At 35.4% G+C, this 25731-nt stretch overlaps 2 protein-coding genes across 3 annotated transcripts; both read left to right on the top strand.

Annotated features, from left to right (window-relative positions):
- The first annotated feature begins 6372 nt into the window (after positions 1 to 6372).
- Positions 6373 to 12529, top strand: LOC132184205 (beta-D-xylosidase 1). Its single transcript, XM_059597748.1, has 6 exons — positions 6373 to 6880; positions 8405 to 8686; positions 9620 to 9789; positions 9937 to 10034; positions 10694 to 11458; positions 11550 to 12529. The coding sequence occupies exons 1-6, from the start codon at positions 6377 to 6379 to the stop codon at positions 12134 to 12136; spliced, it is 2406 nt and encodes an 801-aa protein (XP_059453731.1). The 5' UTR covers positions 6373 to 6376; the 3' UTR covers positions 12137 to 12529.
- A 1894-nt stretch (positions 12530 to 14423) lies between these two features.
- Positions 14424 to 17833, top strand: LOC132167607 (uncharacterized). Of its 2 annotated transcripts, none has more exons than XM_059578617.1 (7): positions 14424 to 14526; positions 14622 to 14686; positions 16950 to 17012; positions 17113 to 17160; positions 17234 to 17296; positions 17383 to 17445; positions 17655 to 17833. In XM_059578617.1, the coding sequence occupies exons 2-7, from the start codon at positions 14633 to 14635 to the stop codon at positions 17667 to 17669; spliced, it is 306 nt and encodes a 101-aa protein (XP_059434600.1). In that variant the 5' UTR covers positions 14424 to 14526; positions 14622 to 14632; the 3' UTR covers positions 17670 to 17833. The 2 variants fall into 2 exon arrangements, with proteins under 2 accessions (XP_059434600.1, XP_059434601.1); XM_059578618.1 differs by having other exon boundaries at positions 14436 to 14531.
- Positions 17834 to 25731: the final 7898 nt, after the last annotated feature.

Genomic DNA, 25731 nt, shown 5'->3' on the forward strand with positions numbered 1-25731 from the left:
TCATCCATAATATATAATTATATATGTAAAGAGAAATTTTATTGGGATACCCATCCAATTCCTGTCTCATTATACGATGCTGATGTGACAGTATGACGGGGTATAACAAATTCCACTTTTCTTATACTAAGTTGACGTGTTAATGTCCATTAATCTTTGAATCAACGTTGTTTAAAAAGTAAAAAACAAACGAGTGAAATTTGTGGTGAGATGGGAGCGTGAGTTTTGGCATTTTTCACATGTAAAACCCTCAAAAGAGATGGGAATATTTAGTGGGTCCTTATTGATGACCTAGTTAGGCCAGTTGAGCAGCTTTGGCCACATCGCCAGCCCATAATCTTTCTCTTTCTCTCTCAAATTGCCATTTATGGCCTTATTGCCAGTCCATTGACAGCCTAGGGCAGCCAACAACTCATCGCTCATGCATGAAACTCACGTTATAGATTGGCAATAAGAAGAGGTGGTTGGCAATGCCCACAAGCAAAATCCAAACTAAAGAGTGAAGGTGGCCGGTTGGCAATTCCCACAAGCGAAATCCAAAATAACTTTTTCACATACACTTTGTTTTTGTTTTGTTTTACGGAGAGACATGTCTGTTTCCTTAACTGTGCCGATTTCAATTGAAATCTTATATTGATTTGGATGACGGAGCAGATCCACAGATATTTTCCACCAGTGATTCTCTCTAACCCCATTTCTTCCTCATTGCAGGCTCCTCTCTAACAGGCGAACGTGAGGTCACTATTGACTCGAGCATCAACAAGATTTGACCCCGATCAATGCATGTCTATCAACTCAAGCTCGGAGAATTATATTCATTTAATTATACAAGATTTTGAATTTTGACATGTCCAATTGCAAACTAAAAGTAAAGTAAAAACGTAGGCAGATATATGGTGACATGAAAGCCATTATTTTCTGTTGATCATTTAAAGTGGTCCTGTTTTATTTGTTTTCATTTCCCATTTGTCATGATCATGATCATGTTCATGCTTGTCTGCGTCACACATTTTAAAAATTATTTTAAATACTATTTTTATTTTCTGGGCAAATATTAAACATTATTTGATGATACCATCTTTATTAATTACTCTATTTCTATGGTTTCTCTCAATGAAGTTGGGTAGCTATGTGTGTTTTTATAATTAACTGATGACAAATCCATATTATACACCGCCGGAGGTGGTGCTGTCAAATACTATGATTAATTGTGTTGATGTCCTCCTATGACAAAAATACCCTTATTTTTTTAAAAAAAAAAAATGAAAAACCAAGGCTTAGCTTTTATTTATTTTTTATTTTTGAATTTATAAGGATATTTTTATCTTATTGAAAAATCTTTATGGTCATTTTTGTCTTTTTGCTAGCCTTAAGAGAATATTTAAGGGGACATTGATACAATTAGTAGTTCGGATAGGACATTGACAATGTGGTAATAGTTTAAGGAAGTATGTATATTTTTTTTCCATTAACATAATATCAGACATTTAATTAGAGTTAAAAATCATGAGTAATTGAAGCTTGTCGTCGTAATTCGCCTCATTTTCAGTTCAAAATATTTTATATGTTGGAACACACTTAATAAGGTGAAGTTTAGACTCACACATGAGGGGAGTGTTATAATATTAATTATTAGCTTAAAATTTCTAACTTAAATTTTTGAGGTAAGAAGTGGTGTTTTTTACATCTTTCAATCTAACTTATATGACTACACTTCAATATTCTTATATGAATCATTGACTAGCTAGGGACCTCCGCTTCATTAGGCATGGTCCTAGCCTATTAAGCTACCTCTTGGGGAATATAGTAATATATGTTAGAGTAATGATATATATCATATTTTTATCTTACAATGTTAATGTGGCAGTCCCATTCAATCTTTGAGATTTTTTAGTTTTTTTAACAATGATTGATGTAAAGACTGATTTAGGCCTAACACTGAGATAATTATGGAATAAAAATATAATTTTTAACATTCACTACAAAAATCATGTTTTTTTTACTAACCATTTCTGACGTGTCAATGGTACTAACACGTCAGAAAACCCTTTTATGACGTGTCATTTTTGACGTGCTTCAACGGTTAAAAGGGTGGGTGTCAAAAAATTCAAGTTTTTGACGTGTCAATGTCAACATGTAAAAAATTTCTGACGTGTCAGAAACTGAAATGTCAAAAAAAAAAAAATTTGACATTCCAATTTTACGATGTCAAAAATTTTTGATGTGGTGATATTTACCACGTCAAAAACCTTTTTTTTTTTTTTTTTTAGACCTACGTATTAACCTGATATTCAATACATTCAATATATATCCAATATATATCCAATACATTCAATGTATTGGATATATACATTCAATTCAATTCAATCCAATATTTACATTTACATTATCCAATACATTTAAATCAATCAAATATCTACATTTACATTATCCAATACATTCAATTCAATCCAATATCTACATTTACATCCAATATCCAATTAATCTAATACATCCAATACATCAAACATCTCCAATACATTAAACATATCCAATACATCCAATTAATCCAATACATCAAACATATTCAATATATTAAACCCAATACACATATAAAATTCCAATTCAATTTGCATATACATCCAATACATATAAAATTCCAACACAAATTAATTAAACAAAATTCCAAAATGAATATGCATTTGTTATTTGTTGTTGTTTTTTTAGTTTAAGCAAGTTTTTTGGTTTTTTTTTTTTTTTTGGTTATGATAACGTGCATTTGCAAAACCTACACAAAATTTAAGTCTAAATCTAAATCCATAAACCTGCACAAAAAACCTAAACCTACACAAAATTTCAGTCTAAATCTAAATACAAAAACCTACACAAAAAAAACCTAATTCCAAAAAATTTACGTACGTAATTTTGCATGCATGCATGTATGCAAATACATTAAACAATATTCCCACCATACAAAACATATATCTCAAACAAATAAATTAATTAGCTAACATGTAAAATTAATTTGCTAATATAACTACATCAATAATATATAATAATATACACTGTAAATTATATATTTATATAATTTATTTATTTATATAATATATAAATTAATTAATTAATTAATTAATATATATAATTTATTTAATAACACACTGTGTGTGTGTATATATATACCTGATTTGGAGAGGCTAGAGAACGCGTGAGAGGCCGGAGAATCGCCGCAAGGAGAGCTTGTGACGGCCGGAGGGAGGAGCGGCGATGACGGCCGGTGAGAGAGAGAACCACTGAGAGAGAGAGAGCGGGTGAGAGAGAGAATGGCCGGTAGCGAGCTAGCTAGTGATAGAGAGAACGCGACTGAGAGAAAGAAATGTGGATATGCATAAATGTGGCGTGTGAAAAACGGCCGGCGGTGAAAAAAATGTGGCGGAGGGGAGGGCTGTGGCGCGCGTGGGGGAGAGAAAGAAAGAGAGGGAGGAAAAAAAAAAAAAAAAAGAGGAGAACCCAGCTAGCTGGATTCGCGCCTTCCCGAGGACCATTCTTGACATGTCAACATTAAGTTTCTTGACGTGTCCACATGTGGGACGTCAAGAACTTATTGTGGCACGTCAAGAAATTGTTGACGTGTCACGTGTGGACACGTCAAGAAATTATTGAAAGATAAATTTTTAAATTTTGAATTTATATCATTTTTTCTCTCTTATATAACACATTATAAATTCAATATATTTAAAACTAATAAGAGAACAAATAAATTAATATTCTAGATGTACATATAATAAAATCCATTTTTTCGTGAGGGTTCAATAATCCACTCACCAAGAATCAGATCGAGCTTCTAAGTATTTCCATCGTAGGATCAATGAACAATTGAGATAAGTGAAGGACTCGCCGAACACATATTTTGTGTTGGCCGGGTTCATGTGGGGTTTGCGGATCTTATAAAATAAATGTATTATATATGTCCTATTTTTAAAAAATTAATATGGCTATTATATTAATATTACTATAATGATTTATGCATGATAATATCATATCATATTAATATGGCTATCATTTCATTTCATATTAATATTAATGAAATGTTTAATTTATATATGCATGATAATATTAATTGGTATACAATACGTATATACCAATTAATTTGTACTAATATGATAAAATGTTTGATTTATGCATCATAATATTAATTTATACAATGCGTATATACCAATTAAAATTAATTTATTACCTAATTTTTTTTAATACATATTGTATAATTAATTATACAATATGCATGATAATAATTTTTTGACGTGTGGAATAATGGCACGTCAAAATTTTTTAACGCGTTAAAAATAACACGTCAAAAATTTTTGACGTGCCTTTTCTGCACGTCAATAAATTATTGACGTGGGTTTTACACTATTGACGTGTCTAAATGCCACGTCAATAATTTTTAACATGTTGAAATCCACCACGTCAATAAACACTTTATTGACATGTTTATTTAACCATGTCAAAAATTATTGACGTGGCAAACATGAGTTACTGTTTGCCATGTCAATAAAGTCCCCAATTTTTGTAGTGGTTACTCAATCAAAATGGAATGATATTATGATTTGATAAATGGTTCACGTTTTGAAAATCGATCCTATATACTCGGCTAAAAGGAAGAGTCGCGGTAAGTATGTGAACTCTTTTTTTGACATGTCCGCACAAGAAGGAGATGAATTCGATCTAGTGGCTCCCGCTTCACACCTTTGGAGATCACTCTTGCGAGTCTTTTCCATACGACATAATTGGTAGGTGTAATTACAAGCATTTAACTTTTCTTTGTTCTTTTTTCTTTTTCTTCTTTTTTTAGCGTGGAAGGGAAATAATGGATGATCGATTGTCCTTGATCGTCAGAAACAGAATTATTTGGATGGGTCCCAAACAAACGAATAATTCTAGAAGTGTGCTTCAGATATTATATATAGAATTATAAATCAATTCTACCAAACTACAGAATCCGAATAACAAACATATATATATAAGCCTATCTATCTTACTTAAAGCCTGTCTTAAAAGCACTATTAATTAAATATTTAAATTAATTAGTTCTAACTTTTAGGATAATTTTTTTTTTATAATTTAACCACATGCATACACAAACTATAGAATAAAATATAGGGATTTTTAATTTGGTTTAAGAACCCACGGCACCTCACAAGACAAGAATAAAGTATTATAGTACAACAAAGACAACTTTGTCACGAGATTATCTTTTGCTGACCTGTAGTCAGTCAGTCAAGTATATCACGAGGCCCAAATTTTTCTGGCCTTTCTGAATAACTCTAACCAAACTTGGTTTCCTGCATTTATTTGATAACGAGGTTTCAGAAACAGTCAAAAATCTTGACTTATTTTCTATGACAAATTATTATTATTATTATTATTATGGCTGGTTTTCTCGCTATCTTGATTGAAGATTTCAACCAGAAATTGGTGATAGAACATAGAAGCATCTCATCGCGAGAGACCAGCTACCATGTCCTTTCATTTGGAATATATCCAACTATAAACTAGTTTATAGTTAATTTCATACAAACTTATCTAATAAAATGATATGTGTCTTATTGTTATTAAAGGAACATATGAGAAGCACATGTTATTAAAAATATATATATATTTTCACATGTTATAGGACACATGTCACTTTGTTAGATGAGTTTGTATAAATTAACTACAAACCAGTTTGTAACAAATTTGTGTCCCCTTATGTAGGTGTAAATTAATTACGGTTGAATTTGTCAGCTAAATTAAGCTTGATGATCTTTCAGTTAGTTTTTCTTATCTAAGCAGTTTGGTTGTTTAATTCGGTAATTCTTGGACAAAAATTTGCTACAAATCAGTTTGTAGCAAATTCATACAAACTAATTTAATAAAGTGACATATGTCCCTTAATTAGTATTTAAAAAAAAAAAAAAAAAAAACATAGGAGAAACACATAAGAAAAACACGTGTTTCTCACATGTTAAGGGACACATATCATTTTATTAGATTGGTTTATATAAATTTACTACAAACCAATTTGTAGCAAATTTTTGTCAACGGTTCTTATCATTTTTAACCAACCGAGCATGCATGCTATATTAAGCATCACATTAATTTAATTAGTAAGTAATTATTGATTTAGTGCTGCTAACATGAGACAAACAGATTCGCTTGTCCGTGAAGTACTTTATGCGCTTAATTTATCGTAACTTTTTTCTTATACTTTTCCCCAACATCATGGCTAATCTATTTGTTTACTTCCTTATACTAGCTAGTCCGAGTGAGTGCGTGTTATACTCACTCATCCACTCGCTGAGTCACTCGTGACTCATCCATCTGTTCTGTATTATAACATCATCGACGTGGAAACCCAATCATGAAATTCATTGCAGCTAGCATAGCTTCCTCTATATATACACAAGTTATCCAGAAGCCCAAACCAAGCCATCTCGATCTCTATCGTTCTTCCTCCCATATGGCTTACAAAAATGGGCTGCAAATTCTCTCCCTCGTCGCCCTTTTATGCGTCTCGTTTTGTGCGATTGAAGCAGCGCGCACGCCGTTCGCATGCGACCCGAAAAACGGGCTGACGAGGAGCCTGAAGTTTTGTAGGACGTCGGTGCCTATACATGTGAGGGTGAGCGACTTGATCGGACGGTTGACGCTTCAGGAGAAGATTAGGCTGCTTGTGAACAATGCCATCGCTCTGCCTAGGCTCGGCATCCAGCGCTACGAGTGGTGGTCTGAGGCTCTTCATGGGGTCTCCAATACTGGCCCCGGTGTTGTCTTTGGTGGCGCCTTCCCTGGGGCCACTAGCTTCCCGGAAGTCATCACCACCGCTGCTTCCTTCAATGAGTCACTTTGGGAGGAAATCGGACGGGTAAGTATTCATCTAGGCAATAATTCCAAAATAAAACAGTTAAAATAAACTGGGTATATTATATTATGAAAATATTCTACCCAAATATGATAATATAGGAAGAAACCTATACATATATATATATATATTTACTTTTCTATGCCGAAAGACAACAAAAAGTAGGTTTCTTTTTCGTAATTGAAATTCTGTGTTCGTAGCTTGGGGATAGTTGGAACTTGGACCCGTGAAAAAGTCTAAAAAGGTAATTTGGTACAGTCTAGAATTACTAATGGTCACAAATCGTACGTGTAATAACGTGTCTACGTTTGAAAAGAATAAAGAGAATTGAACTATTGAAGCATGTAAAATGTAAATATATATATATATATATATGCTTGGTTTTTTGTCGTAAAGCATATGGCAATTGTTTCATGGTATATCTCTGCTTTCAATAACGTTATCATGATTTGGGAAATTTCCCAATAAACAACATATTCAACGACATTGTCTATCGACCGCCCATGCAAATTGTCGTTGATATTGTTTTTTCATGACAAGTCTTTGATGTCATTATATATGAACACTTTTTTGCATGTCTATATAGTACTCTTAACTACTTTTATTATTATTATTATTATTATTGTAATTTGTTAAAATATTAAAATTTAAAATGATAATTAAAGTTTTCTACCAACGACTACGAGATATTTATTTATTTTGTACGATTAATATTTATATATGCTTAAAAACAAAGCTAGCTAGCTATCTAATCAATTAATATAAGCCACAATAATAATGCATGAAAAAGAATTGTGGAGAGGGAGTCAGCCCGCCCACCAGCAGCCATAGAAACGTGGTAATGAAGCGACCTCAGAGTGGGGACTGAAAATGATCCTTTCAGCACAGATTATCGTAAGGTTAATGCACAAACAAGATTAGGGCATGTTATGGGTCCCATCCCATGCGATGGGGATCGGAGATGCCTCTATATATGGGTATCAAATTCAAAATTTGCAACTACTTATTAATCAATGGGGCTGTTTGTGCCAAATTAACCAACAAAATTTATTCCATTTTTTTGACAAACGATCGATCGATAAGACGTACTCGATCATCCATTTTTTTAATCTAAAAATTAATCTTCAATTAATTAGTTTTATTTATATCCATGCAGTTTGTCTTTACTCAAATTTAAACTAATTTCTATATATATAATTATAAGATCGGTTGGTGTCTTTGATTAATTTAGTTGTAGGAAAAAACAGAAAGAAAAAAAAAAAATTAATTAATTAATAGTGGTCGTTTATTGGGAATTTTGTAAGAATTATTGAGAGTGATGCCATCCTAGCTAGCTAACTATAGACTCGACTATATATGCTAAGAGCTCCTCCTAAAAGCTCAATTATATATATACACACCACAATAATTTGGTAAAGTTTATTAGAATATCTTTTTGTGTTTTCTAAAAAAAAAAACCTAAAAAAAAAAAATCATCTAAAAGGTTTTGTCAAACGAACTCAAAATAGTTGGTGTGCATATATGCAGGTGGTGTCAGATGAAGCGAGAGCAATATACAATGGAGGAACAGCTGGTTTGACATATTGGAGCCCTAACGTTAACATACTCCGAGACCCTCGATGGGGTAGGGCACAAGAGACACCGGGCGAAGACCCGACTTTAGTCGCAAAATATGCTGTCAGATATGTCAGAGGACTCCAAGGTAATGGAAATGGAAACCGGCTTAAAGTTGCTGCATGTTGCAAACACTACAGTGCCTACGATCTTGATAATTGGAATGGGATCGACCGCTTCCATTTCAATGCCAAGGTAAACCAATTAATTTTCAACCTCTCTAATTAATTCTAATCAAAAAGAATATATTAATTGATGGATGCAGTTGTTTTACAACTAATTGAAATGACTTTTATGCATTTGCTTGCACGGAACAAATACCTAGCATTCAAACCATATATAGATTAATTCTCAAGTGGAAATAATAATAAATAAATAAAATTAGGACTATCCAATCTTAATAAGCTGTGGACCCAATAGAGGAAGTCGTTTTCTTTAGCTGTTAGAGTGGAAATAATTATATATAAATAATTAGGGGTACCCCATATGGAAAAATTAAATGCAAAGCAGCCTTTGAAATTAGTATGTTTTGACTTATGGTTCTAATTGGAATTACCGAATTAGCCCCTAATAGAATGGACATTAATTAGGTTGAAAGAAATTATATTAAATTGGTATTTGTCTTTAAATCATGTAATTTACGTGTATTTTATATGAAAATAACACATTTTAAAGATAAATATTAATGTAATGAAGTTGTTAATTAACCCTCTCATTTTTAAAAGTCCACTTAACCTTCTCAAATTAACACTCCAATGACAACCTACTTTTCAAACTATCAATTACGACAACTTACTCCTCAAACTATAAAAATAATGACAATGTACCCTCCAATGTTAACAAAATGACGAAATTACCCCTATACAATTTTCAATAAGACAAAAATACCCTTAAAATTTTGAAAGAAAAAATTAAATTTTTGTTTTTTTGTTTTTATTTTAATAAGGGTAATTTCGTCATTTTGTTAAAATTTGGGGTACATTGTCATTATTTTGGGTAGTTTGATGGATAAATTGTTGCAATTGATAGTTTGGGAGGTAGATTGTCATTAAGTGGTAGTTTGAGGAAGTTAAATGGAGTTTACACTATAATTATTTAGTTAATAAAAGGTTAATTTGTTTTGTGCAGGTGAGCAAGCAGGACTTGCAGGAGACTTATAACGTGCCATTCAAGGCATGTGTGGTGGAAGGGAATGTTGCCAGTGTAATGTGCTCATACAATCAGGTCAACGGAAAGCCCACTTGTGCTGATCCTGATCTGCTTAAGAAAACAGTCCGTGGAAATTGGGGCCTAAATGGGTGAGTCCTACCAGCTTCGTGTAGGGGCCATCACACTGGATTTTAACCTTGTTGATTTTGATTAATCTCGCTACATGGACGGCTCCTGATTTTTGGCATCATTAACTGATAATCAACTTTTTTTATTTTTTTAATGCACCCAAACAGCTACATCGTGTCGGACTGTGATTCTGTAGATATTCTATATAGCAGCCAACATTACACGGCCACACCAGAAGAAGCAGCTGCAGATTCAATCAAAGCAGGTTAGTGATAAAAGAAACCATGGGCTTAAAATCCTAATTATCATTTTTTTTTTTTTTTTTTTGGATTTAGGCAACCTCAGTTGAAAGGGTACTTGGACTCCACTTGTTCGGGTTGATGTTTGGACGGTCTGAGCAAGTGCTTTTTTTCGTGAGCTTGAGTGCCTTTTTCGTTAGTTTAAAATCACGCTTTTTATCTATCAAATAGCAGTGTCAAATATATTTTTATTTTTTATTTTTTATTTTTTTTTAAAAAAAAAACACTCTTAGAAGAACTAATTATTCGGGTTTAACTAAGGGTGGGTTTGGGATTGCGACTTTGTAAGACTAATTTGCATTTTTAAAAGATATCACAAAACGTAAAGTGTTTAGTATATTGGGATTTAAAAAACACTTAATATAAAATATGAAGAAAAAAAAAAATCTATGATTTCTATAAGCAGGTTAAAGGGTTTTTATTTGAAAAAAAATACGAATTTAAACCAAAATCACGATTTCGCATAACAAATATTTAATAAAAAATGTACTTTTTAACATGTTTTACCAAACGTCTTTACGATTTTAAAAAGTAGTGAATTCAAAAACGCAATTTTTAAAATCACAATCCTAAACGGACCCTAAAGTATAATCGGGTGTTAAAAGGGCTACGTGTGATTTTGCAGGCTTGGATTTGAACTGTGGACCCTTCTTGGCTTTGCACACAGAGCAGGCCATAACAAGAGGCCTGCTGAGTGAGGTTGACGTTAACAATGCCTTAGCAAACACAATTACGGTCCAGATGAGGCTCGGAATGTTTGACGGCGAGCCATCAGCCCACCCGTTTGGCAACCTCGGTATAGGGGACGTTTGCACCCCAGCCCACCAAGAGCTAGCCCTTGAGGCCGCCAGACAGGGCATCGTGCTGCTTAAAAATCAAGCCTCGTCGCTGCCACTTTCCACCACTCGCCACCGGACTGTAGCAGTCATCGGGCCCAATTCCGCTGTCACCGTTACGATGATAGGAAATTACGCCGGTGTTCCATGTGCTTACACGACCCCGGTACAAGGCATTGGGAAATATGCTAAGGTCATTCACCAGGATGGGTGCGCCGGCGTTGCCTGCAATGACAACGGGAATTTTGGAGCCGCGGAGATTGCAGCCCGGCATGCTGACGCTACTGTTTTGGTGATGGGACTTGACCAATCCATTGAGGCAGAATTCAGAGATAGGGTGGGGCTGCTCTTGCCAGGACACCAACAAGAGCTTGTTTCAAGGGTGGCGATGGCCTCCAAAGGCCCTACAGTGCTGGTGTTGATGAGCGGCGGGCCTATTGATGTGTCTTTCGCTAAGAATGATCCGCGTATCAGTGCCATACTGTGGGCTGGCTATCCTGGCCAGGCTGGCGGAGCTGCCATTGCTGACATTTTGTTTGGTAAAACCAGCCCAGGTAATTCAACACCTAGCTACTTTAATTGCACTAAATTTGGCTGAATTGACAAGATGGCTAATGCTCTCGTTGTGTTTGTTGTATTGTCTAGGAGGAAAACTGCCGATGACATGGTACCCACAGGAGTACCTAGCGAAGGCGCCGATGACAAACATGAACATGAGGGCAGACCCATCAAGTGGCTACCCTGGCCGAACCTACCGGTTCTACAAGGGCCCTGTAGTGTTCCCTTTTGGCCACGGCTTGAGCTACACAAAATTCTCCCACAAAATAGCCCAAGCTTCGAAAGTGGTTTCACTACTCATCACCAACCCCCGTGCCTTGACAAACTCGACGGATGTCATGGCCAGGTACACCAACTGCAACGCACAATCACTAGATCTTCACATTGATGTAAAGAACACAGGACTATTGGATGGGTCTCACACGCTTCTTGTATTCTCAATCCCTCCTACTGGGCGGAGCTCCGCCACCAAGCAATTAGTAGGCTTTAGTAAACTTCATTTAGCGGCAGGGTCTGAGCAACGTGTCAGGATCGGCATTCATGTTTGCAAGCACCTCAGCATCGTTGACGAATTTGGAAATCGAAGAATTCCAATGGGTGAACACAAACTTCAAATAGGACATATTCAGCATTCCATTTCAGTCCTAGCAAATCTACATCAGATCAAATCTTAATAATCATCAAAAGTCGGCGGCTATATTTCTTGCCCGGAACTCCTTTTCCGGTGAACCGCTAAGAAAAGAAAAAAACCCACCACAATGTCCAAAAGTGGACATGATTTTAAGATAATAACAGAACAAGAAAGAACAGAGTCGGATTTGGAATAATTATCAGTTTTCTAATTGTAAAATAAAAGTTAGTCCTCAGTCGGTTTCCATTTCTTAAGACATATATGATTGAAAAAAAAAAAAAAGGAAGACATGTTTAATAAATTAATAGCCTAGCCTAAGGTTGCCTTTGGCAATCTTAATTTGGTTTTAGGATTTGAATTTCATGTAAAAAGATTTGGAATATTGAGAATCCTATTATTGGGATCATGTATGCAAATTGAAGTATTTGAAATTGTATTTAAGATCTTTTTCGCCTAAGAACAAATAGTTAGGTCCTCAACAACTAGCTCAATCGGCCGGGACTATCACGCCTAATGAAGCAGAAGTTACTAGTTCAAATCTCCATCTCTTCTTGTGCATACATGTAAAAAAAAAAGGATAATAATAATAATATTTAATATTCCGAATTTAAGGAAGTATCTAACAACCGAAGACATTTGGTTTGTTGGGTGTCATTGACCATATATGGTGACGAGGGTTTAGAAACGTCATGATTTGCCAAGAATTCATTTGGTTTTAACTTTTCGAGCAAAATAAATATATATTTTCTCTAGACAGTTAGAAGTAATTAATAGGATTAAATTGAGGCCGGATGGTTAGGAAACATAGCATTTAAATTTAATAATTTTTCTGGTCAGTGGTTCTTTCAAAATTTCCATTTTTTTTTTTTTTTTTTAATATTTCTCTTCTTGGTTGGTAGTGATTATGGTTGCTAAACTACTAAATTAATTATGAAATTAGTGCAAAAATATATTTTTTTAATTCCTCTAAATCCTACATTTTTCCTCCAACGATGTTGAACAATATGCATAAAGAAAAAACCTTAAGACCCAGGTAGAGAGCGATCACAGAAAGAATCATGAATGCTTTTAAAGGAGTTGATTTTGGATCTAACTCAAAACAAAATTTCCGAAATAATTCACCCTTGATATATGTTTTTCCATTGTGTCTATAAAAGTACTTTCCTTCTATTTTACAGCTTTGTTTGACATGATATTTTTAGAGGTAAACAGCTTTAAAGAAAAAAAAAAATTCACAAAATGCTTGCATATCATTTGATAAGCTAAAAGTGTCTCAGTTTTCATTAATTTTGTGAAGTGAATTGTAATTCTAGTTGACTTTTGGGTAATCATTAAAAAATTACCTCCCAAAGCAGCTGAGACGTTTCCTATATTATTAAAAAAAAACTAAACCCTTTCAAACTGATCCTAAATCCAAGAATATCATATAAATCAATAAATTACTCTGTACAAACCCATCATCACATTATCTCATGTACTATGCAAAAAAATTAAACTAATTAAAAAAATAATAATTTTAAACACACCCGCTTGTAGAAGGGGAACATGATCATCTCGTTAGTTATATTGGAGGGGTATTTTTGTCCTTTCAATATAACTAACTGAATATTATCCAGTTCAAATGAAATAGAGAAAAACTAATTATGCAGAAAGAAGAAAAATACGGATGAGAGGTGTCGATACGGGAGGGTACTTGTCGCGGGACAATCTGTACGGTCTGGGTTTTAGATGACCAACTGGTGGTGATATCTTAATGGGCACAAAACCATAAACCATAACACCTCTATTTTTTAAAAAAATATTCATTGTATTTAATTTAATTTATATTTTCCAATCTTTGTTTGTTGGGTTATAATTTATAGTCTCCTACCCCATAAGTAGTCCAGTCGGCCACCCCCTCTAAACCTCACTCTCACCCACCCCATTTTTTTGTTTGTGAATAATTTTCAAACTTCCATTCATCATCAATGAAATAGGTAGATAGATAGATAGATTTTATTTCCAAATTTAATTATTTTCTCTCTCTCTCTCTCTCCCTCTCTCTTTCTCTCTCTTTATATATATATATATATATATATATTCTCTTTTTTATATCTTAGCCTCCCACATCACATATCTAATCTTCTACATACATATATTCTTACCTTAGCCTCTCACTCAACCATACCCCCTTCTTTCATCCTCTTCTCTTTCCATTGGCTCTTTCTCCTTCTTCTTCTCCTTTTTCCCACTTTCTTGTCTCTTCCTCTTGCTTCTCTCTCCTTCCTCCTTCTGCCTGGGTAATGTAAAGAATCCCCTCTTATTCTTTTTCTCTCTTCTTGCTTTTTTTTTTTTTGGTCTATAACAGTAACCCTCTGCCCACTTACAGTCGTCGGTGCTTTCTATCTCTCTCTCTCTCTCTCTCTCTCTCTCTCCTCTTCGGAGTACCACATCGTAAGGTTTTGTTATTTGCATTATAGTGGAAGAATCTTGAGGGCAATTTCCATTTCTTCCCACCTTTAATTAATGCCGGTGAGTTATTTTAACAGGACGAGCTGAGATGGCGGATTGCAGCAGAGGAAATGGAGACTATTTTGCTTCCCAAAACCAAGAGGTACGTGAAGCTCTTGATCACGTTTTTTTTTTTTTTTTTTTTTTTTTTTTTTTTTCGCGTGTGGTAATCTCTTCTTGTATACATTAGTATAATATATAATGTCATTATTAATGCAAATAATTAAAATATATATGAACAAAGGCCAGGGAATGATCCTAATGACCCAAACCAACCACCCATCAATCTCAACCGTTAATTCGGGGGTGTCTTGTTGAATGACACACATCTAACTGCCATGATTCATGACCAAATGCACGTGTACGGTCCACCATATATATTCTTTCACCCATATGATTACTTTTCAAATTGATTGCAGATTTCCTTTTGGTGTCAGATTCTGTGTTTCTTTTGTTATTTCTCGTTTCTTGTGTTAATTATTAAGAAAGACATTTGTCTTCGCATTCTTTTGAGACCGATAAATTTTAATTCGATTCATTTAATTAAATTAATTAATTTTTTTAATTATAATCTGTTAATTTTGTATTGTATTTTATTTAAATTTATAAATTAAGTTAAAAATTGTCAATCATAATATTATATGTCGATTAGATTGTATCGAAGTATGAGTATAAGACTATATAGATCAATCATAATTTAACTTATTAAATTAAACGGATCAGACTTTTCAATCCTAATTCATTAATTTTATATTAATTTCATATTAAATTTACGAGTAGTACTAATTGTGAGCCCAAAACATGAATTGACATTTTGTTGGAATTGGTCTAAAATGAGGGGCCGTGAATCTATGCAAGAGACTTGTGGGTATCCAAAATAGGGATGGAAAAATCAAACACCCACTTTGGAATGATATTTCAAATGGGTCCCAGATCTAACGGTTAGTAATAGGACACGACACAATACAAGTTTTAGGTTATATAGATTAGAAGTGTTATACATGGGATATTCTCTTTGATTGTCGGCAGAATGTGCAATAGTGAATAGACAAGTAACGTTAACTTTGACAAGACAAGCAAACTGGTTGTTAAGCTGTCAAATTATTCACGTGGACTTTGTTTTGGCAGGCAAATGACATTTCTAGAATCTAGAAAGACCCCAAACCCAACCTAATTACTTGTGATTAATTAGTTTTAAATAATTAATAATGTAATTTCAAAAGTCTGCCCTAATTGCCAAACTTGTTGCTGCCTTTTGAATTCTTCAAAAGTAGGAATTAAGTTTTACCAAATCTTAATGGATCATCCTCATCCCTTTACCAAATTGTTGCTGCCCTTTTGATTAGCTTGACTTTCAAGGGATTTTCCTCTTCTAAACTAGGAATTAAGTTTTACCAAATTAGTTTGGCCAAATGAATTACTGACCAAATTCTTTTGATTTCTGGGAAAGGTAGAATTTTGCCGATGGGATTAGGGCGTTCCCATTATATATATATATTAACCTATTTTCATTATTCTAGAAGGAGAGAATCATATTGATTTTTTATTAATTTTTTTAATGCATTGTTGAGCTTTCAGTGCTTAACAAATTTGCTGAACGAGAAATAGTTCTTTGTATTATGGTATTCATCTCCACTAAGTTGACATGCTCAATCCACCATTTTTTTTTTTTTTTTAATTAATGGGAGATGGAGACGGACGGGAGATAGATGCCCGAATGTAAAAAAGCATTTATATTTTGTTAAGCTCTATAACAGCTGGTCAATTCCTTAACCAAAGTGGCTAGTGGAAATGGATTTTTTTTTTTCCCCTACAAAATTAGCCAAAATAATATTTGACTATTCTGACTAGCCCCAATGTGGATGCTGGAATAGTAAACAATTTTTAGTACCCATCTTGGAATTCTAATTAAGTAAGGTTAAATTCTCCAAAACCCTAGTCAAGTCAATGTAATACAATTAGTGGAACAATTCAATGTATGAAAATTAAGTTCGTTGCTCATGGTGGGGACTTTGTTTTGGTGATGCGAACGAGCATTTACTTTGATAATGAAAGGACACAAAACAAGTGGAGAGAAAGAGAAAAGTAGACTCCATTGAAATTTACAAATAAATTGTACAATATTTTTCAATTTGGTTGTACATGAATAAATATTTATTTCCACTTCTCGTTAAATCCGCCCAATTTCTGACCAAAAAAATAGTACTGGGCTTCTTTCAACTCCTTTGCTTATGACCGTAAACCATTAAAAACGAATTAAATAAGTATTATTAATAATGGTTAATGGTTAATTAAGTTGACCAAAATCTGTGTAAATGCCTTCTAATATTCATGGAACACTTTTAATTGGGGTGAATTATCCACAGGCAGCATCCACAGGGAAGAAGTACGGTGAACTGATGCCAAAGAAAAAGCCATTGATTTCAAACGTAAATTAACACTTCCAAATTCCCACTATATAATTATTAATTCTATCATTTTCTACAGAAATGTTCTAAAATTACTATTATTTTCCTTCCATACTTGTAGGATCATGAACGTGCATTCTTTGATTCAGCAGACTGGGCATTATGCAAGGTAATTTTTTTTTTAATTATTATTATTATTATTATTATTATTATTTTACCTTATACGTATATTTGTTGTACAGCAAGGTGCTGGAGTAAATCAAAAATCAACAGCGGCAGTAGAGACCTTGCAACCAAAACTACAGGTATTATTTATGAATATTTTGACTTTGATTGATATATATATATATATAGGTATTTTCTAAGATTAATGGTCTTACAAAATCTGCAGAGAACACCGCACCAACAACTACCCCCAAGGAGACCTGCTTGTACATCCGGTCGGGATGGCGTGGTGAGTTTTTGAAGGCAATACTTTTACAAGCAATTATAAATACTCAACTGTTAACCACTGGATTGATGTGACAATGCCTATCAGCCTCGATCCAATGACTAATAGGTACAACCACGTCAACCCAGTGGTTAAAAGATTTGTCTGAAAAAAAAAAAAAAAAAAAAAAAAAAATTATATTAACAATTTTGTGTTTGGTTGTGGATGTGCAGGGAGAGTGGAAGTGATTAGATCAGGTGTTAAAGAAGTTGTGTGATCATATGTTGTTACAAAAAATGTGATTGGAACATAAATGGCATACATTGTTGAATTGGGCTGAACGCTTTATATATGTCTATCAGCTTCTAATAAAAAAGTTTTCATTATGTGGGAAATGTTCAATGTTGTAATATATGCTTCATTTGTGCTTGGTTCAATGCTAAAATACAGAAAGAAAATGCACCAATTCCCCATGTTTGGCCCCCATTTTCTCTCCCGGTATTTTTTCTATCCTATTAATTTTTAAAATTATTATTAAATTTATGGGTCCATTTGTGAAACATGGCTCACAAATCTAATGAATTTTGAGTATAGCATGACTATGGAGTCATGCTCTAAAAGTGTATCATGCTTAGGTCACGAAACCCGTGATAGAATTTTGTCCATTTGTTTGTATTTATGCCGTAAAATGAAGTCATGGACAAGAAAGATGAAGAAAATGACTCATCACCTGAAAAAGAAAAAGAAAAAGAAGTCAATAAATACATAATAGCAGCCCATGGGAAAAAAGAAAATAAATAAACATATAGTAACAAGTTGGCTGTCAATTGTCACCTTAAATCCATAAGAAGTTGGCCGTCACTTTCCACCTAATCTTCAGGCTATATAGTCTTCATCCTCTCGAGACTCACTATTGTTAACATGTTTCACCGGATGTCATTTTGATTTAAAATTTTGTAATTTAAAAAATATAATTTTTAAAATCGCACTTATTGAAATCACAATACGTAACGGACCTTAAGATAATAAGACAGTATCGTGGCTTGTGGGTGAGTTTTGAATTGATTATGGAGTGGCTGTTTTGGTAGTGGGAACCCTTTTGTCGACTCTCGAGCTCCCATCGGTCATGGTCATCCCTAGCTACACCCTCATTGCCTTTCTAGAGTTTGAGTTTGGCACAGGCCGAAAATCCGAATTCTAAATGGGCATAAAGATTTAAAAACCCATTATGATTTTCCACAACCTCATGACCAAAGATGGGCTTGGAAGCTAGCAAAATATTGGAGCCAAACTCGTAACATATAGGGACTGCATTTGCTCTTGGTTGTCGCTTGGGATATAGATGGGGTTTCGAAAAAAGCTGATCTATTCTCCCCTATTGATCTCGCCGCTAAACGTGCCTATCCACCTTCCTCAGCGGCTCTCCAGCTTCCTGTTGCCGCCAGCCGATCCTCGATCCGCCATCCACGCGCCGGCGTGTGAATCCCACATGCCCCACCAATTGCCTCCAACCACCTCTTCTTTACCGGTGCATCTATTTTGTGTGGTTATTTTTCTGTTGTAGTTTTTATGATGCTTTTCCATATTTTCTATACTTCCCTTTGGTTTTTGTTGTATTCTATGTTTTTTGTGGGTTATAGTATTTATGTAATGAAGTGGTTTGATTTTGTAGGAGAGTTTTTGATGTTGGTGGTTGTCCCATAAAGCGCTTTTCGAAGTCGACACACAAATGTAGGATGAGATGAATCAACAAACCCCCTAGGTTGTTCCATAAATACCTCCTTATCAAGAAAGCAATGCAAGAATGCATTAGACACATCAAGTTGGCGAATAGGCCAATTAAACATCACTGCAAGATCAAGAAGTAGCCGAATAGTAGTAGGTTTAATTACCGAGCTAAACGTTTCATTGTAATCCAGTCCATCCAATTGTTCAAAGCCCTTTGCAACTAGCCGAGCTTTATAACAATCAATAGTTCCATCAGGTTTCTGTTTTAACTTGAAAACCCATTTGTTACGAATAACATTTTTATGCGATGGACGAGGACAAAGTGACCAAGTCCCATTAGCTAGAAGAGCGTCAAATTCAGCTCCCATGGCAGCCCTCCAATTAGGATCAGAAACAACTTTAGTATAGCAAGTAGGCTCAGGTGGTAAGACCACTACATTAAAAGCTTTTAAGGGATGTCTTGTGGAATAAAATAATTGAAAATCAGGATAAGTTTTAGGACGTAGGCAACCTGTACGAGACCTGGTTTGCATTGGGTGAGTGGGCAAGGAAGGAGAAGCCATGATAGTACCATGAGAATCAGTGTCATTGGAACTAGGAGTAGGATCTAAGGAAATTGTAGGAGAGGGCACCACCAGCAGGTACAAACAATGGGGATATAATATTGGGTTCAGTAGCCATTGTGGAGGAAATAGGTTGTTGACTATTGGGATGTGTGGGTTCAGTTATGGGCTCAGTAATAACCAAAGGACCAGAAATAGAAGATGGTAAAACATTAGGTGAAATAGGAACAAAAAAAGTAAATGGTTGAGAATTACTTACAATGCCGTTTTCATGAGGAGACGAAAAAGATGAACAATCCGTAGCAGCAGGGTCCAAAGGAGGAGCAGATTTAGCTGGAAAAGAAGATTCATCAAAAATAACATTTCGAGAAATGTACACTCGAGTGGTGAGAGGATCCAAACACCGATATCCCTTATGATTAGAAGAATAACCCAAGAAAATACAACGTTTACTACGAAAGGCTAACTTATAAGCATTATATGGACGTAATAACGGGTAGTAAGCACTCCCAAAAACGCGAAGCAAGGAATAATCCGGATTTAATTTATAAAGCTTGCGATAAAGAGAAAGATTTTGTAGGACACGAGAAGGCAATCTATTAATTAGAAAAACTGCGGTCAAGACAACATCTACCCAATATTTAGTTGATAATCCTGAGTGGGCAAGTAAAGAAAGACACATTTCAGTTATATGTCTATGTTTGCGTTCAGCCAAGCCATTTTGTTGAGACGTTTGGGGACAAGAGATACGATGTAAAATGCCATTTTCATCAAGAAATTTCTTAAATTGAATAGAATTAAATTCACCACCCCCGTCACTTTGAAATTGCTTAATCTTACAAGAAAAAGAATTCTCAACTAAACATTTGAATTTAACGAAACATGGAAAAACATCAGATTTCTGCTTAATAGGAAACAACCAAGTAAACCTAGAGAAATCATCTATAAAAAGAACATAAAATTTGCAGCCTCCGATTGACAACACCGGGAAAGTCCAAACATCCGAGTGTATAAGCTCTAGAGGAGAAGAAGACACTTGCAAAGATTCCGAAAATGGAAGTTGTTTGCATTTAGCAAGCTGGCACGATTCACACACACTACTGCTTTTTATGGTTCCTATTATTGGAAGATTGCAAGACCGAATTAAACTAAACACAAGTTGAGCGGAAGGATGACCAAGACGAAAGTACCAAACAGAAGACGAGGTACGAACTCCCAACAATGCAACATGAGCTCGACATTTATTGGTGGGGAAGTGGTTAAGATGAATAGGATATAATCCATCCTCACTTGGACCTTGCAGTAGAATTGTTCCTGTCTTTTTGTCCTTCACAAGAAAATAGGCATCGGTAAAAATAAAAAAAAACAATAATTATTAGCACAGAATTTCTGAATGGATAACAAATTTGCAGAAGCAGAAGGACAATGCAAGATATCTTTTAAATGAAAAGAATTAGATGGAGTAGTAAATGAGGAAGAACCAATATGAGCAATCTGTAAACCTAAGCCATTGCCAACTGAAACATTTTCTAATCCAAGGTATGGCTGTTGGAGAGACAAGTTCTCTAATTCTGCAGTAATATGATTATTAGCACCAGAATCAACAATCCATGTATGATCATCTGGATCCACGTGGGTGTTAGCAACCATAGCCGACAATTGAGAGGGAGGATGCCTCCCTTGATAGGAGTAATCCATTATGTGAAAACAGTCTAGAGCATTGTGACTGAATTTTCCACAGATCTGGCAAGCTGGTTTGTCAGATTGAAAATGAGGAACTGCAGCCGGAGTTCGAGTAGACTTTTGTGACGAGCCATAGCGATGAGCAGTTGAGTGTTGTCCGTTGGACCCATGATTAGGAAACTTGTGATGAGGAGAGAATTTCTGCTTGCAATATGGACCAGCTGAATGTGGCTTGGCATAGTATAACGCAAAGGCATTAGAATCTGGTTGAACTGAAGGTTGATGTACAGCAATTATACTCTCAAAATTTAACAATTCTGACTGAAAGTCGTTAAAGGACAGAGCACGATCTCGTGTAGCAAACGAAAATGATGAAATGAACGGAGCAAATGAGGAGTGAAGACCACCAATAACAAAGTAAATAAGATCAACATCCGCCACTGGCTTACCAACAACTGCCAGTTGATCAGCAAAAGATTTTGCTGTTTGAAGATACTCCAAGCAAGACTGAGAACCTTGTTGTATGCTCTGTAGATGCCACTTAAGAACAGCAATCTGTGAAGGAGATTTGGAGGCAAAACGATTAGCCAGAAAATCCCATACCTGTCGTGAGGTATTCATACCATAAACGGTTGATAGAATAACATTACTAAGAGTGGAATTAATCCAACTCAGCAAGAATTGATCTTTTGTGTTCTACAACGTGAAAGCTGGGTTCACTTCTGTAGTAGCAGCCCTAGTAGCATCAGTGAGAAATTTAGTAGGACAAGTTTCAGACCCATCGACAATGCCTAATAAATTAACATTGTGAAGAGCAGGAAGAAACTGGGAAAGCCAAGAGAGATGGGTGGTCTCAAAAAGTTTGGCTGTCACCAAATTAGAAACATTGGGAAAGTTATAGGTAGAGGCCATTAAAACAAAAGAAGGATCGAATTCCAATAGCGTGAGCAAAAAAAAGCTTTGATACTACATAAGACTTCAATAAATCAGTAAAATATTGAGTGACCTTTACTGAGTATGTACGTGAGTATAAATAGAATACAATCAAAACTGAACTCCTTAATACATGGAGTTAGTTCTATCTAGAAAACTGAAATACAAAATTCAAATACATATAAAATCTAATCTATACATTTGAATTTCCAATATTATCTCTACTTTGCTGTAATTGATGTGTTTGAATATATGTTGCATTATACATAGAATCTTGTTTAACACTTCAATGGTTCCATCTCGGTTCTCTGCAGTGCTTTCCCTGTAACAACTATTTAACAATGGTTGTTGTCTTTACCGCATGTTGCCTTTACCGTATAGGACTCTTCACTGAGTTCTTTTCCAATTTGTCACCGCCTTGTGTGGCCCTAAAAAAGACTCTGTTTGTTTATGGTTCTTCTAGGATCATAAATGAAACCATTGCCTACTGTTTGGTCATTTTGGACTTGTCCTTGTATCTGTACTGCAATTTCCGTTTGGGTTTTGGTGTCGGGGTGCCCACCCATTTGTTGTTGTTTGATCCCTGTAACCCGCTTTCTCTGATTTGATTAACAAAAAGAAAAAAAGAAAAAAAAAAAAGAGAGAGACTGCATTTGTTTAAATACTTATCCTCGAGTTGTGGCCGAGTCTCTTGGAGCGAAAACTCGCTCGACCCATTTGAGTACACATACTCACCCACCGCTGGCGACCCTGTTGTTGGAGACGGCTGGAATAGCAAGACTAGTGTTGGAAAATATATAGGCAAAATAGGACTTTAATGCTCGATCCCAACAATGATGTTTTTATAAAGTATTTCATATTTGTGCTAAGGGAATCTAACAAGACCGTTTTCATGATACATTGAAGCCTCAGAGTTACTCTAGAATAGCATTTTCTGTACTACGTAACAAGAGAAAGATAACATAAATGCCATTAGATCATGTATATCAGTATATGAATATAACCAAATGGTCATATTCCTAGTCATTTTGGACTCGAAAAACATTTGATTTAATGGTTAATCACAAAATCTAACTTAATAGACACCTTAAATAGTATATTAATTCATTCTAAAAGGCTAGAAAATGATCTAAATTTTCAATAATTTCGCACTCAGGTTTTTGTATTCGACCATGATGCATCGATTAATTAAAGCTCCTGAATTGCTCATCGCACGGATTCGCAAGTGCAAAATGTGCCTTATAGCTCCCAAAGCCAATTGTTTCAACTTGTGACGCAAGCAGCGTTGTTGCAGTTAAGTAGTTAGCGTTCTCCTTCTTCATCACTCAATTTATTGTTAAAGTGAAGAAGAACGATTACATTAGGCTGGTCAAAATAACCAAAATGTAACAAAAATCGCTCCACCTCTAGCTATTCATTTTTGCTAAGGATTTGACTAATTGCTAGCGTACTTAGGGCCGGCAATTTGGACACGACCAGCGAATCTGACATGAACACGACACGAAGTTAGCAGGTAATGGGTTATGCTTATTGGGTTCGGGTCTTAATCGGGTCTACCCGATTAAGACCCGGATAAATTCGTGTCTGGCGGGTCGACCCGCCAGACACGTTAACTTATTTAAATAATAATATAAAAAAACCCCCCCAAGCCCCAAGCGTAAGCTGCGTAACCCAACTACCCAAGACCCAAGTCCCAAGTAACCCAACCCAACCCGGTAAGAAACTAAGAATAAGTGAAACCCTAAAATCAAAATTTCCTAATTCCTAAACAGCTAAACACTAAAACACGACTATTCCACTCCAGTACTCCCTCTCAGACGCTCAGTCGCTCACCAGCCTCACCCTCACGGCCTCACGAGTCACGAGCCCACCAATCGCCAGCCGCCAGCCCCCCCCAACACCGGCCCACCTCAAACCGGCGACACCTCTCTCTCTTCTTTCCCTCTCCGGCGGACCGGCACTCCCTCTTGGCTCTATCTGGCTATCTCCCTCGAACCCTCTCTCATCTAAAAACCCCAGAATCCGCCTGCTCCCCCCCACCCAAACCGGCGACCGGAGTCACTAGACTCACCACCCACCGAACTGTCTCTCCCCTCTCCCTCTCGGCTCTATCTCCCTCTCTCATCTAAAAATTTCATTCTCACGGTCACTGACTCACTCTTTCAGTCTTTGTGCTTATATGTTTAATCCTACTCTCTTCTTCTTGTCCTTGCTATTATGCTGGCAGTGAAAGTGAATGTTCCCCTTTGTAGTTCTTTATATTTTCCCTTCTTTTTTTTCTTTTTTTTTTTTTTTTTTTTTTTTTTTTTCGGGCGGGGGGGAATTTATTAAAGAAAAATGAAGAAAATTGTTGCAGTAATTATGTTTTACATTAATATAACAAAAACACTTAAAATCTTAGAGAATGGAAATGGAAAGAATGCCTAAGGGTGGACAACATCATGCTTCTTTGTATTTTGGTCCTTCCTGCACATGCTTTTCCATTTAATTTTTTATTCTATTTAATCTCTTGTAGATCTAATACTCAACAAAAGAAGCATGTCGATTGTTCAAATGACTTTTCTACATATTTTTTTCGGGTCGGGTCGAGTCGAGTCGGATTACTTGTTAAACGCATGGGTCGAGTCAGGTCGTGTTTACCCGATCTTACCTGGTAATGTTAAACGGGTCGTGTCGGATTACCCGAGTATTTTTCGTGTCGTAATCGTGTCAGACCCGTTAACCCGATTAGCTAAACGAGTCGTGTTCGTGTCTTGGGTAATCGGGTCATAGCGGGTCTTAATTAGGTCTACTCGATTACCCGAATTGCCACCCCTGCGTACTCAACAAAATAGCTCAACCATGCATAAGTAATAACAATAAAAAAGAATATTAAATCAAAAACTAATTAAAATCTTTGTATCTAGCTTACGTGTGGGGACAAACTTTTTTTTCCATACACTTCAAAATTTTGATTTCCCCCCTAAAATGGATTGAGTCGATTGACATATAAGATGTAAATCTTTGAATCAAATGCACTTAATACTTTTAGATTAAAAAAAAAAAAAAAAAAAAGTTTCTTGTAAATTTTTTTTTCTTAATATAATCCAACAACTAGGTCCAACAGTGACCACAACGGGTTTGATCTCACCTGGGTTTGGCTCGAAAGGCTTTGAATGCCTCTGAGTTTGCTGTGTTGGCTTGTTTTCTTGAACCAGTACCTGCTGTGCCGCCATGGCTGAGCTTGGTCCATGCAACTTCAACTGCTAGGCTTCCACGACGTCGTTTAGCTCAAAGATACCGAAGTTAAATCTGAACCGTCAATTTTTTTTTTAACTGGAGATGTCCAGTGCTTTTCTCAACAGGATATAAGCCGGATCCTTTATAAGCGAAATGGCCTGCATTTGGTTGCTGGTTTGGCGAG

Source organism: Corylus avellana, chromosome ca1 (genome assembly GCF_901000735.1).
Source record: "Corylus avellana chromosome ca1, CavTom2PMs-1.0".
Taxonomy (NCBI): domain Eukaryota; kingdom Viridiplantae; phylum Streptophyta; class Magnoliopsida; order Fagales; family Betulaceae; genus Corylus; species Corylus avellana.

Excerpts from the sequence above, each read along its gene's own strand:
- LOC132167607 (XM_059578617.1), top strand. The coding sequence starts at position 14,633 with ATGGCGGATTGCAGCAGAGGAAATGGAGACTATTTTGCTTCCCAAAAC. Across the intron at positions 14,687-16,949 it reads TTGCTTCCCAAAACCAAGAG|GCAGCATCCACAGGGAAGAA; the intron begins GTACGTGAAGCT and ends AATTATCCACAG. Across the intron at positions 17,297-17,382 it reads CCTTGCAACCAAAACTACAG|AGAACACCGCACCAACAACT; the intron begins GTATTATTTATG and ends CAAAATCTGCAG.
- LOC132184205 (XM_059597748.1), top strand. The coding sequence starts at position 6,377 with ATGAAATTCATTGCAGCTAGCATAGCTTCCTCTATATATACACAAGTT. Across the intron at positions 8,687-9,619 it reads GCTTCCATTTCAATGCCAAG|GTGAGCAAGCAGGACTTGCA; the intron begins GTAAACCAATTA and ends TGTTTTGTGCAG. Across the intron at positions 10,035-10,693 it reads TGCAGATTCAATCAAAGCAG|GCTTGGATTTGAACTGTGGA; the intron begins GTTAGTGATAAA and ends GTGATTTTGCAG.